The sequence below is a fragment of the Nicotiana tabacum genome, chromosome 11, assembly GCF_000715075.1.
Source record: "Nicotiana tabacum cultivar K326 chromosome 11, ASM71507v2, whole genome shotgun sequence".
Taxonomy (NCBI): Eukaryota; Viridiplantae; Streptophyta; class Magnoliopsida; order Solanales; family Solanaceae; genus Nicotiana; species Nicotiana tabacum.
The window spans coordinates 53,401,479-53,416,010 of record NC_134090.1 but is presented as its reverse complement, the minus strand read 5'-3'; the positions used below and the strand labels follow the sequence as shown (position 1 = coordinate 53,416,010).

General features: G+C 38.0%; 2 protein-coding genes across 2 annotated transcripts; one reads left to right on the top strand and one right to left on the bottom strand.

Moving 5' to 3' along the window:
• The first annotated feature begins 200 nt into the window (after positions 1-200).
• On the top strand, positions 201-5,127 carry LOC107763462 (uncharacterized). The gene is made up of 5 exons (XM_016581949.2): positions 201-410; positions 506-579; positions 3,609-3,744; positions 3,860-4,174; positions 4,713-5,127. Exons 1-5 carry the CDS (start codon positions 276-278, stop codon positions 4,983-4,985), a joined length of 933 nt encoding a protein of 310 aa, XP_016437435.2. The 5' UTR covers positions 201-275; the 3' UTR covers positions 4,986-5,127.
• Positions 5,128-5,967: 840 nt separating this feature from the next.
• LOC107763461 (annexin D2) lies at positions 5,968-14,112 on the bottom strand. Its single transcript, XM_016581948.2, has 5 exons — positions 13,860-14,112; positions 12,731-12,876; positions 12,348-12,566; positions 11,605-11,817; positions 5,968-6,416 (listed from the first exon to the last, which is right to left on the bottom strand). Exons 1-5 carry the CDS (start codon positions 13,933-13,935, stop codon positions 6,120-6,122), a joined length of 951 nt encoding a protein of 316 aa, XP_016437434.1. The 5' UTR covers positions 13,936-14,112; the 3' UTR covers positions 5,968-6,119.
• Positions 14,113-14,532: the final 420 nt, after the last annotated feature.

Below are 14,532 nucleotides of genomic sequence, written 5' to 3'. Positions count from 1 at the left end.
CATATTAGTTGGGTCCGGTGCATATTACTTACACACTGTCTCACTGATTGGAATAAGTTATTCAGCAGCTTTTACGATGCACGTGCCATACTTGGGTCCCACATGCCGCAAATTCAAATCTCAGTGACGCTTCCAACTATCCACTTGACCTGTAACCTTAGCAAACTTCCTCAAATTAATTTAAATTCAAATTTCTTCATTGGATAAATCAAAGACTTTGCATTTTCAAAAACACTCAACGCTCTTTCAGCTGCTTAGCTTTACACACTCAAACAATGGAGAGAGCAACACCTGTCCGGAAACCCCACACCAATACCGCCGATCTGCTCTCCTGGTCGGAAGCTCCGCCAGCGAACAACTCCTCCGCCTCCTCCGGCAATGCCTCTCGCTCCGGCGCGCGTTCTCATCAGGTTGAACATCGTCATTTCACATTTGTGTTATTTCCTCATATGATTCGTTAGTGATTGATTTGTTTGTTGTTGTTACTTACTTTTTGTTTTTTTAGCCGTCTGACGGAATCAGTAAGACGCTGTTTGGAGGTCAAATCACTGATGAGGAAGCTGAGAGCTTGAACAAACGGTAAATATATACGCCATCTGAGGATAAAGTGATTTCAATGTGTTTTCTTATTGTCATTTTTGTTTTTGCATTTTTATGTTTAAAAAAAATATATGTAGTGAGTTTTCTTATGTGCTTTTTCGTGATGCTTGTGATTTCGATTTCAAAAAGTTTAGATCTTTACTTGAAATGTCCGAATTTTCGCTTTTCTGCTTTTTCGTGATGCTTGTGATTTCGATTTAAAAAAGTTTAGATCTTTGCTTGAAATGTCCGAATTTTCTCTTTTCTTTCCAAAGCTTCGATGATTTCTTAGATCTGGTAATACATTTTCTTTTTTGCCTTTTCCACTTTTTAGTATTCCTGTTATAGTCTGTTGCCCTTCCTTGTTGGGCTGCTCGGGGTTCTGGTTTACTGGCGTGATAAAGTGGCCAAATGAGCTTGTTACGTGTCTTCTTGTTTTTAGTTCTAGCAAGTGTTTGTTGGGTGCTTTTTGTAAGCATAAACTATAATTCTACCAGGATTTTGAACATGATAATCTTACAAGTAATCGTCATAAAAAACATACCTGAATCATGAGCCATCATCATGAAGCGGAAGCGTTAATTCTAAACTGATTTCTCGCCCCTTGTCCTAACTTTATGTTACCGCCGCCTTTAGAGATGGAAGAGAGAATAAAATAAGGTAACCCTAATGGGTGGGGAGATGACCAATTTATAGAGGTTCTCACTTAATCCGGTACGTCCGACGGATGAGATTTGCTCATTAATTAAATATTAATTATGGGCCTAATCTTATTGGGCCACATACACGTAAGAAAATAGTTTACACTTTTTTGTTAGTTGAAACACAGAAGAAGAAGATGGAGAGAAGAAAGGGAATCAATATTTGAAAATCTAAAAAAGTGGGTGCATGAGGGTTCTTTTTAAAATTTCGGATGTTTTAATATTTGCCCTCAAATTTTTTGTAATTCTGGTTTTTCACATATCAGGAGTTAGGGAAAGCTCAGAGAGTCCCCTATTCAGTACTTCGCTTCGGCAAAAACTTTGCTTGATATTATAACTACTATTATGAAAATTCTGTTGACAAAGCAGGTCCCGTGATTTTTTTTGTTCCTTGTTTCTGAGAGGATCAGCATCTCTCGACATTTCAATCTACTGCTCTATTGATGTTCATTAAATCGATAGGATATCCATAGTCTATTAACGATTGCATCAACTTAAATGATTTTGCTCACTAGTGTTGAGATTAATATTCTTTTCAACCAAGTTCTTGTTAGTAAACTGTATTTGTAAAATAATTTTGGAGAAGATAAAATAACGTGTAAACAGAAATGTAAAAGAAACAGAATTTAATTCGAACTCACTGAATTTACAGTGTTTCCTTAAGGAACTTAATCCCCTCCTAGTATCCGAGGTTGTGGATTATTTCCTCCCAGAATAGAACAAATTGCACACTGGTGTAGCTGTACTTCAAACCCCAGTGTTTCCGCGAACACAATGATCGATAGCAAGTCACATTTACTGTTGCTTTCTTTGTAGTTAAAACAATGCAGAAGAAAGGAGGAGAATTCAGAATTTCGTATGGAAAATTTGAGAGAATGGACAGCTATTTATAGCCAACATGTTGAGTTCAAAATGAAGAGGTGCAACTCTTCAGCGGTCAGTTATGACTGTTCACGTAAAACGGCCATAACGTAAATGGCCATTTACGCAAATTAAAACAGGCAGAGGAAACTTTATTTTCCGTTACAAAAAACGGATAATTTGGATTTAATATTAATTCGTTACAAAAACGGATATTTAATAATATTACGTTAATATTTACTATTAACAAATAAATTTGGTCCAAAAAATTAATCAATCAATCATTTGACCAAATCCAGAAGCCGAAGCCGAGCGACGACGATGGGGCACAAGGCTTGCCTTCTTCTTAACTCTTTAAATGCTAAAAGAAGAGCAATTGTATATATACCCATCAAAAGTCTTTTCCTCCTCCACTATGGGACAATGGAGGGAAACTCAATATTTCATTTTCCCTCCATTTCCCATTCACCCTCTTTTAAGCTAAAATAAGCTTTAAAAACTCAACAGTTCTTGGTTCTATACTTCTATTTAAGGATAATCAGAACCTATGATTGACAACCAGAGCAAATTGTCCTTGATATCATTACAGATAAAATGAAAATATTTCTTGATGATAAGTGCATCTTAAATTTTTTATTTCAAATCTGATTGACTCTTTTTCTAAGCTGCTTGAAGCCGGTCATGCTCATTTTCATTCTCTTCCACACACCAATTCCAAATAATATTCTTCGCTAGTTTTGGATAAACATTCCTTAGGGAGACTCAACAATCCTTGGAATTTGTGATATCTAAGAGTTTCATGGCCACTACTAATATTATTAGTAGGATGGTATCCTGATCTCATGTCCTTCCTTTGGTTTCTTACTGACCATGATTTAGCACCAGAGATCAATGGTAGAGGGGGCATTGTCATGAAGGTAGTCGATGAGAGAAATAAGTGTTTTACAATTCTACATGATGTTCTCTCTGTATTGGGTGGATGCCTTAGCTGTGGAATCGAAGGCTTTTCTTCATGCCTTCTTTTCTTTGGTCACTTAAGTCCTTCTTGAGTTTGGGTCAATGGAAGTCATCCCATTAACTTCTTAAAGTGATGACTATTTTCTTGTTTGGTCACATTGAAATTTGCAGCCATAAGAACCGTATGAGATCGGCTCTATGCAATACATGCTTGCTTTTAGGCTGGGAACCTAATTTAGTTGATGTAAAAATGAAAAGCGTCCAAGTTCAGTGAAGCTTCTCTGTCAAAATACACATAAAGTTGAGAGTTTTTTCTCTCTCCACCATTTGCAACTAGTGGAATCAAAATCCTACATGGGGATCTGGTATATATTTTTGGGTTATAACTAATAGTTTCATTGAATCAAGAGGTTCCAACGTTTGGACAAGAAATGAAGAGTCCAGTGACCTTAATTGCCTCTAAGTAAAAGTACTCTGGTCCTAACCCTGCTTGAAACATGCTGGCTTCAGGAAACCTTGTTCAGGGTATAAACTAAAGGAGATGAGTGGTAGCAATATTTTTTATGCTGATGGTGAAGATGATGCCTCAGAATCGGGAGCTGTTAATGGTAACTTTAACAACCGTACATCTGTCCGCATTGTGCAGGTACTATTTTCTTCTTTGGGATTAAATTGTGTTCTTACGTTGCTAACAATTTGAGCATGCTACAAAATAATCTGGTATATGGCAACTTCGTCTAAGGTTTTGTATTTCATTGTAGCAAGCTGCAAACGGGATAAGCCAGATTTCATTCAGTACTGAAGAAAGGATCTCTCCCAAGAAACCTAGCACTCTGACAGAAGTGGCAAAGCAGAGAGAGTTGAGTGGAACACTAGAAAGTGAGTCAGATAGCAAAGTGAAGAAGCAGCTGTCAAATGCAAAGAGCAAGGAACTCAGTGGCAATGACATCTTCGGCCCTCCTGCGGAAATTCCTCTGAGATCTTTGGCTGCTGCCCGATCCATGGAGTCAAAAGAAAGCAAAGACATGGGTGAACCTGCTCCACGAGCTGTACGCACGTCTGTCAAGGTTTCTAATGTGAGTTGTGTATTAGACTTGTTTTCTTTTCCAATTTCTGTCCACAGTCTTCACTTTTCACTTAACACCTCTTCGACCCCTCCGCCCTCCAGACCAAAAAGAAGTGTGTTTATGCAGTCCCTTGAACTATCTGTTTACTCAAATGAAGCCAGGATATTCAATATGGTGATATATGAGTAGGTGTTAGGAGAAACCCAATGAAGTGACTCAATTGTATTTCAACTTGAAAAAAGATTGCAATCAAGTATATATTTGGTAATTTACTGGAAACTGGCATAAAATATGTAAAAGGATGTAAATTTAAAGCCTCAGGCAGATTGAAAGTTGAAGGCGAAAGAATAGTAGTCCAGTAAGGTGCTGTTCAGTTTACCATGGAACTGGAAGAAATCTATCTAACAACTAATTTTTTTGTACTTCCTCAATGTCTACACAACTGTATTTTCTTGAGAATATTTTTTTTCTTTTCCAAAATTGGTTTTACTCCTTATTTTGGCTTATTAGCTGTTATGGGCTCTCATGTGGCTGTGCTATTCTGTAGCCTGCTGGTGGTCAAAGCAATATCTTGTTTGGTGATGAACCTGTTGTCAACACAGTAAAGAAAATACATGACCAGAAGTTTGCGGAGTTGACTGGCAATGACATTTTCAAGGGAGATGTCCCTCCTGGATCTGCAGAAAAGCCACTGAGCAGAGCAAAGCTGAGAGAAATGAATGGCAATGATATTTTTTCTGATGGCAAAGTTGAATCCAGAGATTACTTTGGTGGCGTGCGCAAACCACCGGGTGGAGAGAGCAGCATTGCACTAATTTAGATATATGCCACCAAACTGCTACTGACTAGTGATGCTTTTAGTGTTTGGTGGAATTAGGACTGAGGGTTGTACACATTGATGTGTTAACCATGTTGTACGAACAACTTCCAAACTCTAATTTAAATTAATTTGGAGGATTTAACAGGGTATTTTCACAGATTTTGCTCTTTATGCTTGCATTAATCTGTTGTGTTTGTTGTAGATTTTAGTGAATCCAGAAAGCACCTAGCCCATAAACTTGGTCCTAACGGGCTTGATCAGTTAGGTTTACTTTTCCATATCCTTATGAGGCTGCCACACATTGCTTTTCCAAACATACGTTATTCTTCTTGTGACCACCTTGGAAATATATTGAATATATGAGATTATTAGTTGATTGCATTAGTATTACTCTTGTATGTCTGTATCTTTTATCTGCAGATTTCTTTTACTATATGTTGGTTCATTTGCTTCGTTTATTTTATCACCATATCACCTATCTTGCTGTTGTTACTAGTTATTTGAACCAGGGGGGTCTTTCGAAAACAACATCTCTACTCCACAAGGTAAGGATAAGGTTTGCGTACATTCTATCCTCCCCAAATCCCACTATGTGAGATTACACTGGGTTTGTTCTTGTTATTGAGATTATTAGTTGATTCTCTTGAAAAGGAAAACACTTAACTACAAAATGAAAAGGCTACCTACAAATCCAGTTCTCATTGGGTTTCTTGAGAAGAGGTTTGAAGTCACTCATAACTAGTAGTGTGATTAAGTTTGTTTAGTGAGTTTCATGATGCACAACAATTACTACAAACCCTAACATGAAGAAGGGAGTTGTGGTAGGTTGATAGTCAAGATTTGTTTGGGCAATATTCCAACCACTTTTGGGAAGCTCAGTTAGTTGATTGGAAAAAATAATTGGTAGTTTGGCATGCTGACCTAGATGATGAACAATAACATCACTGGTTGCGGAAGTCCAAATATAAAGAACCATGACAAGTTAAGAAAAAAACAAAACACAGCACCTGGATTATTTAAGTCCATATAATGCAAACCAAACTCTGGGCATACATACCACACATCATTCAAACAAATTCAAACTTCAGACATTAGGAAATAGTTTCTTATCCAATCTTAGAAAACATTTTCCATTCAAGCATCTCCATGCCCAATCAAAGCCAGAAGCATCCTTTCATAGTCTCCTGAAGTGTCTCCAGCAATTGCACGGTCCAACGGAACACTGTTCCTCTTCTGGTACTCTTCTTTGATACGTTCCATGTCAACTTCAGCCCGAGTAGTAACAACTCTAGTAAGGTCCCATTCATCTGTGCCTGTACCCTTGATACCCAACCGAAGAACTTTCTCAAAGTATTTCTCTGGGGTTTTCAAGCATTCTATTGCTGCGCTGAGTAATTTCAGGTACTCATCATCAGAATCAGTTTCCAGATCCTGCATCCGTGCCCAATACAATAAATAGTTATATTTGATATGAGGTGCTGTTGAAGTTTGGCAAATTTGTCCCACATCGGTGGGCTCTTGAATTTTGGGGGGATTTTTCCCCTATAAAAGAAAGCCTAATGTTTAGGATTTAAATACACCTCTCATTTGCCTTCTCATCTGTTTAAGGCATTTGTATCTTCTCTCTTTAGTATAATTTCACTTGTATTTTTGGAGTGATAAAATATTGGTTATGTCCGAGGAGTAGGCAAAATTAGTCGAACCTCGTAAATTCTGGTGTTCCCTTTATTGTTGCTTTATTGTCTTATTTATTATTTGGTGGCTGTCATATTTTTTGGTATAGTAGTTGTGACTTATTCACACTATATACATTTGGCTTCCGCAACAATTGGTATCAGAGCCAAGGTACTGTCTTAGTATGCTCTGTTATTGCAGCATAGTCTGATCTTCCACATCAGAAAAGATTTATCTTGGTAACTGTGTCAAGATTCTGTCTTAGTATGCTCTGTGGTTGCAGCTTAGTCTGATCTTCCACACCAGAAAGAAAATAATCTTGATTTGTGTCGTCAGCTATTAAATAATATTTGTGTCAAAGATGGGAGACAATAAACAAGAAGAATCTACATCAAGTGTCACCAATACGTCATCATTGACATCTTCGCTTATGACAAGAATTGTGTCAAATGCGAAATTTGCGGTAGAAATATTTGACGGGTCCGGACATTTTGGGATGTGGCAAGGCGAGGTTCTAGATGTCCTTTTTCAACAAGGGCTAGATCTTGCTATTGAAGAAAAGAGACCAGATGCTATTGGAGAAGAAGATTGGAGAATTATCAATCGTGTTGCTTGCGGTACCATTCGATCCTACCTTGCTAGAGAGCAGAAATATCCATACACAAAGGAAACTTCTGCAAGTAGATTATGGAAAGCACTGGAGGATAAATTTTTGAAGAAAAACAGTCAAAATAAATTATACATGAAGAAGAGACTGTTTCACTTCACCTATGTTCCTGGTACCACGATGAATGAACATATCACCAGTTTCAATAAGTTGGTCACAGATTTGCAAAATATGGATACAACTTATGATGATGGTGACTTGGCCTTGATGTTGTTGGCGTCACTTCCTGATGAGTACGAGCACCTTGAAACTACTCTACTCCATGGAAATGACGAAGTTTCTCTCAGAGAAGTTTGTTCGGCTTTGTACAGCTATGAACAAAGAAAGCGAGAAAAACAGAAGGGCGGAGAAGGAGAAGCACTATTTGTGAGGGTCGTCCTCAAAGTCAAACGAGGACAAAGAAGGGAAGATCCAAGTCAAGATCCAGACCCAGCAAAGATGAATGTGCCTTTTGTCGAGAAAAAGGGCACTGGAAGAAAGACTGTCCGAAGTTGAAGAATAAGGCCAAACATAACAATGGAAAGGCCATTATGGATTCAAATGTAGCTGATTGTGATGATTCAGACTTCTCATTAGTTACAACAGAGTCATCAACATCATCAGACATATGGTTGATGGACTCGGCTTGTAGCTATCATATGTGTCCCAACAGGGACTGGTTCGTGAAATTTCAAAAAGGAGAATATGGAGTCGTCCACACAGCGGATAATAGCCCTCTTACCTCATATGGCATTGGTTCAATACGATTAAGGAACCATGATGGAATGATCAGAACATTAACAGATGTTCGATATGTACCGGATTTGAAGAAGAATCTCATCTCTGTGGGAGCCCTAGAATCAAAAGGGTTCAAAATCATTGCAGAAAATGGAGTGATGAGAGTATGCTCCGGTGCACTAGTGGTAATGAAGGCTAATCGGAAGAATAATAATATGTACCGCTATCATGGCAGTACAGTTATTGGGACAGCGACAGTGACATCTAGTGACGACAAAGAGGCAGAAGCAACCAAGCTATGGCACATGCGCTTGGGACATGCTGGAGGAAAATCCTTGAAAACTCTATCAGATCAAGGATTGTTAAAAGGAGTAAAGGCTTGCAACTTGGAGTTTTGTGAGCATTGTGTTAAAGGGAAACAGACAAGGGTTAAATTTGGTACAGCGATACATAATACTAAAGGCATTTTGGATTATGTACACTCAGATGTTTGGGGTCCTTCCAAAACACCTTCATTGAGTGGGAAGCACTATTTTGTAACCTTTGTTGATGATTTTTCCCGAAGAGTATGGGTGTATACAATGAAGAGCAAAGATGAAGTGTTGGGAATTTTTCTCAAATGGAAGACGATGGTGGAGAATCAGACAGGCAGGAGGATCAAGTGTATTCGCACAGACAATGGAGGTGAATACAAAAATGATCATTTCAATAAGGTCTGTGAAAATGATGGCATCGTCCGACACTTCACTGTTAGACATACACCACAACAGAATGGAGTGGCAGAACGTATGAACCGGACCTTGCTGGAGAAGGTACGGTGTATGTTGTCCAATGCTGGCTTGGGCAAAGAATTTTGGGCTGAGGCAATTACATATGCATGTCACCTCATTAATCGTCTACCATCTGCTGCTATTGATGGCAAGACACCATTTGAAAAATGGTACGGAAAACCTGCTGTAGATTATAACTCTTTGCACGTGTTTGGCTCAACTGCATATTATCATGTGACGGAGTCAAAATTGGATCCAAGGGCAAAGAAGGCTATTTTTATGGGAATTACTTCTGGAGTCAAAGGATATCGCTTATGGTGTCCTATGACAAAGAAAGTAATATTCAGCAGAGATGTTACCTTTGATAAATCTGCTATGGTAAATAAGGTAACAGAAGACACCAAACAAAATAAAGGTGCTTCTAAGCAGGTGGAGTTTGAGGGAAAATTTATTTTTCCTACACAAGAAGCAGAGGAGGAAACAAATGAAGATTACCCTCTGGAAGGAGAGCCAGTAGAGGAGATTCCAACTCAGGAACCTCAACAACAACTTGAATCAATAGCAACCAGCAGGCCAAAAAGAACAATAACGAAACATGTTCGTCTCATAGAGACGGTTGCTTGTGCAACCTCAATTGTAGCTGATGATGTTCCTACTACTTATAAAGACGCTGTCCAAAGTTCAGAAGAAGATAAGTGGAGGATTGCCATGAATGATGAAATACAGTCCCTTCATCAGAATCATACATGGAGATTGGCCAATCTCCCGAAGGGAAAGAAAGCAATTGGGTGCAAATGGGTATTTGCAAAGAAGGAAGGATTTCCTAACCAAGTAGATGTTCGCTACAAAGCAAGATTGGTGGCCAAAGGATATGCTCAAAAGGAGGGAATTGATTACAATGAAGTTGTTTTCTCCAGTTGTAAAACATTCCTCCATTAGAATTATGTTGGCTTTGGTAGCACAATTGGATTTGGAACTAGTTCAGATGGATGTAAAAACTGCGTTTTTACATGGAAACTTGGAGGAGGAAATCTACATGACTCAGCCAGAAGGATTCAAAGTTGCTGGAAAAGAAAATATGGTGTGCAAACTTGAAAAATCATTGTACGGATTGAAACAATCTTCTAGACAATGGTACAAGCGATTTGACGAGTTTATGTTGCGGCAAGGGTACAAGAGAAGCAAATACGATCATTGTGTGTATTTGCACAAGCTTAAAGATGGTTCCTTTGTATATCTTCTCCTATATGTTGATGATATGTTGATAGCTTCCAAGAATTTGGAAGAAATTGATAAGTTGAAGATTCAACTGAAGAAGGAGTTCGAGATGAAGGATTTGGGTGAGGCAAAGAAAATTCTTGGCATGGAGATAATTAGAGATAGACGTTCAAAGAAACTCTGTTTATCTCAAAAGGAATATTTGAAGAGAGTACTTCAACGTTTTGGCATAGATGACAAGACTAAGCCAGTTAGTACTCCACTTGCTTCCCATTTTAAGCTAAGTACTACTATGTCTCCAATGGATGAAGCTGAACGAAAGTATATGTCAAAGGTACCATACGCAAATGTTGTTGGTAGCTTGATGTATGCAATGGTTTGCACAAGGCCTGACATTTCACAAGCTGTTGGAGTTATTAGCAGATATATGCACAATCCAGGGAAGGAGCATTGGCAAGCTGTGAAGTGGATTCTACGGTATATTCATAATACTGTAGATGTCGGGTTAGTTTTTGAGCAGGAAGACAATCAGTCTGTAGTTGGATATTGTGACTCAGATTTTGCGGGTGATCTGGACAAACGAAGATCAACTACTGGTTATGTGTTTACTTTTGCAAAGGCACCAGTTAGTTGGAAGTCTACTTTGCAGTCAACAGTTGCTTTGTCTACAACAGAGGCAGAGTATATGGCTATTACAGAGGCTGTGAAAGAGGCAATTTGGCTTCAAGGATTGCTAAAGGAGCTTGGTGTTGAACAAAAAGGTATCACAATTTTTTGTGATAGTCAAAGTGCTATTCAATTAGCGAAGAACCAAGTGTATCATGCAAGGACGAAGCACATTGATGTTCGGTATCATTTCGTACGAGAAATCATAGAAGAAGGTGGAGTCACGGTGAAGAAAATTCATACTACAGAGAATCCTGCTGATATGCTGACAAAGGTGGTGACTGCGGTCAAGTTTCAACATTGTTTGGATTTGATCAACATTGTTGAAAACTGAAGATTAAAGATGAAGACACAATCAAAATTTGTTATTGAGAGAAAATTGAAGATGTGGAATTTTGCCAAGGTGGAGATTTGTTGAAGTTTGACAAATTTGTCCCACATCGGTGGGCTCTTGAATTTTGGGGGGATTTCCCCCCTATAAAAGAAAGCCTAATGTTTAGGATTTAAATACACCTCTCATTTGCCTTCTCATCTGTTTAAGGCATTTGTATCTTCTCTCTTTAGTATAATTTCACTTGTATTTTTGGAGTGAAATAAAATATTGGTTGTGTCCGAGGAGTAGGCAAAATTAGTCGAACCTCGTAAATTCTGGTGTTCCCTGTATTGTTGCTTTATTGTCTTATTTATTATTTGGTGGCTGTCATATTTTTTGGTATAGTAGTTGTGACTTATTCATACTATATACATTTGGCTTCCGCAACAGGTGCCAAATAAGAATCAATATGAAGATATCGAAGCAATGATTCAAAGTGAGCAAATAGAATTTCAAAGATGGAATAGCAAATAGATCCCTTGTAAACAATGGTAAGTAATCAAATTGCAAGTCTTTCTAATGTTTGAGTTCTACCTTGTTGATTTCACAGCCATGCTGGTCAAGGTAGTGATTGAATGTTGCATTCAGCTGTGCTTTACTCCTAGTGGAGATAATTCGGATGAGCTCCTCATCATTGTAAGCCTTGTCAGAGATCTTCTCATGTAGTATATTTGCCTCCTTTCTTGCCAATGTCATGTTCACCTCTTCTCCTTCGTATCTGAATGCAGTTACAAGAGGAACCAAAAGCTGTTTTGGGATTAGTTCACAACGAAATAAGCAGATCAAGGACGGTGATTGTAAGATTTATTTGTTGCATGTATTCTAATTATTCACTGGAACAAAGACAAACAACGCGAAGGTTAAGGTGTTTATTTAACTTTCGACAATGTTATCTCAGAGACTGTATCATTCAGCCTTTTCTTTTTTCTGGACACAGTAACCTCTATCCCCAATTTCCCCTGCTCAGAAGCCCAACGGTAATCATTTCCACTTTTGTTCCGTTGGTGATCTGAATTGCCAACATTTAGGCGGGGGGCTATCCATCCGTTGTCACCATTTATCATTCATCTTAACATCACAAATGTAACCAATAGGTGTAACAGCATATATGGTAGAAAGAATCATCCCTCATAAAACACAGTAAGCAAAGAAAAGAGATAATGAGCTTGATTTGGCAAAGGATATACTGGTCCTAAAATGAATAAATAGTCAAACTAAGTTGACTAGCAGTAGAATAGCAATGAATTAATTCCGGCACCCCAGATCTTATGAAGTACCTTACGGAAATCCCCAGTTGTGTGATAAGCAACATCTTCTTCAAGTGATTTCTTGTATCGAGCATGGTAGGCCTGCCTCGCCTTAAAGAGATCATCAGAAGACCTTGTACAAGCAATTTCCAAGATAACCCAATTGCTAGAAGTCAGACGTTTAGTAGCTTCATTAAGCAAGTATGCATCGCGCTCAGCAGGACTCAAAGTCCACAGAAGCACTGCACGCTGCAATGACATGTGAATCAAATTATATTTTAGTCAAAGCAATCTTTGCCATAGGTTAGTAATGAAAGCCAAAGCACATCTTTAAAAATTCAACACGCTTCAATGATTCATAGATGGGATATTTCAATACAATTTTGCACAAGAAAGGGAAAATTGAGCCCAACCTGGAAATTACTTGACAGTTCGGCATCCAAGTCCTTGAGAAGATCCTCTCCATAAGCTGCAGCATAAGTTTCCCGGATTAACTTGCGCTGTGCTGCATTCCTATGTGCCAAAATCTGAATAATAAGTGCCTCATTTGTACCCCATCCTGCATAACATTTAACAATGATCAGACATAATCAGTTCTCATCTACTATGGAAGACAAAATTTGTCTCCTTCCCTGCAAGCCCACTAAATCAAAACAAGCATTGACTCATGAGCTTTTCCTTTTCTTGTTGGTGTGTATTTTTTTTGTTTAACCATCTGGTGGTCCTGAACTTATTGGCCTGACTAATCCGTGTTCGCTCCATAGAAAGCCCACTATAGGAGGTTTTGGCGCTCTCTACCAAAGAGGACTATTCCCAAAACTCGAACTTGAGACCCGGTTAAGGATAAAGTAACCTTTACCATTCCACCAGCCCCCTTGATGGTCTAATTAGCTTTTCCAAAATTACTATGACATTTAATCATAACCACAAGATGGAAATCACCTCTTTTAAACAGCCAAATAAATTATGCAAGATCCTTTTATCAACAAATTAATAAGCACTGTCGAAGGTAGATGCAACTAGACAACAAGACAGCTAGACCAACCAAAGTCCATATGTTGAGGAATGTTAAAAGAGAATCATAGAGAAATGTCTTATACAAAATGGCTACAGGCGAAGATAATCAATTTTCCACCTTATCCTCCAATTACTGAACAGACTTTAAAAAAATCTCACCGCCTTTTTGCCTATGCCCACCTTCATACCGTGCAGATTATCTATATACGTTTTTAACCAAAAAAAAATGGGAATATATATATATATAACAATCAATTATGAAAATCCAAGAATTAATCTTCTTCAACTAGGAATAACAGGTAAGGAAAAGTAAAAGTCAACTTCATGGTTATCAAAAAAGTAATGTCAACCTTAAAGTCAGAACTGATTTTCAGTGATCAATCAAAAAAAGGGCAAATGCAAATGAGTAAAATTTCCACGATCATGTTCTAAGATTAAAATTCCAATGACACATACAACAATAGGGATCTGAATATATTGAAGCTGATACAAAACAATTAACAGAAAGAAAGAAAAAAAACAAACCAGCAAAAGCTTTTTTGAGTTGCTCAGCATCTTCATAAGGTTCTGGAACTGAAGTTGGAACTTTAAGACTCGCCATTTTCGTTGTCTTGTACTGTAGAGAATTGTGGATGTGTGGTTGAGTTGATGATCTATGACTCAGTCCCTGTATATGTACAGAGGCAAAGAATAGTAGAACTGTGTTTTTGGTAGGTGAAAACTCGAAATTGGTAGGAAATTAAAGCGGTTTCGGACAATTTTTGGAATTGCAAAAGTCATTGAGATCCACGCCATGATCGTGTTTGATTATTTTACATCCGGTTTTGTCGGAACGTGACTTTTATGACTAGACACTACCATAACACTGAGTAAGGAACCTTGTTGTTGTCTTTTTGGACAAAAGATACACAAATAGGTATAAAAAAAGTTACATTTATATATATATATATAACGTCAAATCACACCACGTTATACCTTAACGATAATTTTTGCCGTTAAGGTATAGCGTAATGAAATTTGACGTTATATATACTGACACAGTTATAGTGTGTTATATTTTTACGCTATATATAGCGTACAAATACAGCACGTTATACCCCTAATTATGGGTCCACCAATAATTAAAATATGTATAACGTATATTCAAAGAGCGCTATACATCAAAAATTTCAACCCCGGGCTCGCACATTTCCTATAT

Coding starts and splice junctions, on each gene's coding strand:
- LOC107763461 (XM_016581948.2), bottom strand. CDS start 13,935: ATGGCGAGTCTTAAAGTTCCAACTTCAGTTCCAGAACCTTATGAAGAT. Junction 12,877..13,859: donor ACTCAAAAAAGCTTTTGCTG/GTTTGTTTTTTT, acceptor AATGTTATGCAG/GATGGGGTACAAATGAGGCA. Junction 6,417..11,604: donor ATGGCTGTGAAATCAACAAG/GTAGAACTCAAA, acceptor GCACGGATGCAG/GATCTGGAAACTGATTCTGA.
- LOC107763462 (XM_016581949.2), top strand. CDS start 276: ATGGAGAGAGCAACACCTGTCCGGAAACCCCACACCAATACCGCCGAT. Junction 411..505: donor CCGGCGCGCGTTCTCATCAG/GTTGAACATCGT, acceptor TTGTTTTTTTAG/CCGTCTGACGGAATCAGTAA. Junction 3,745..3,859: donor CATCTGTCCGCATTGTGCAG/GTACTATTTTCT, acceptor ATTTCATTGTAG/CAAGCTGCAAACGGGATAAG.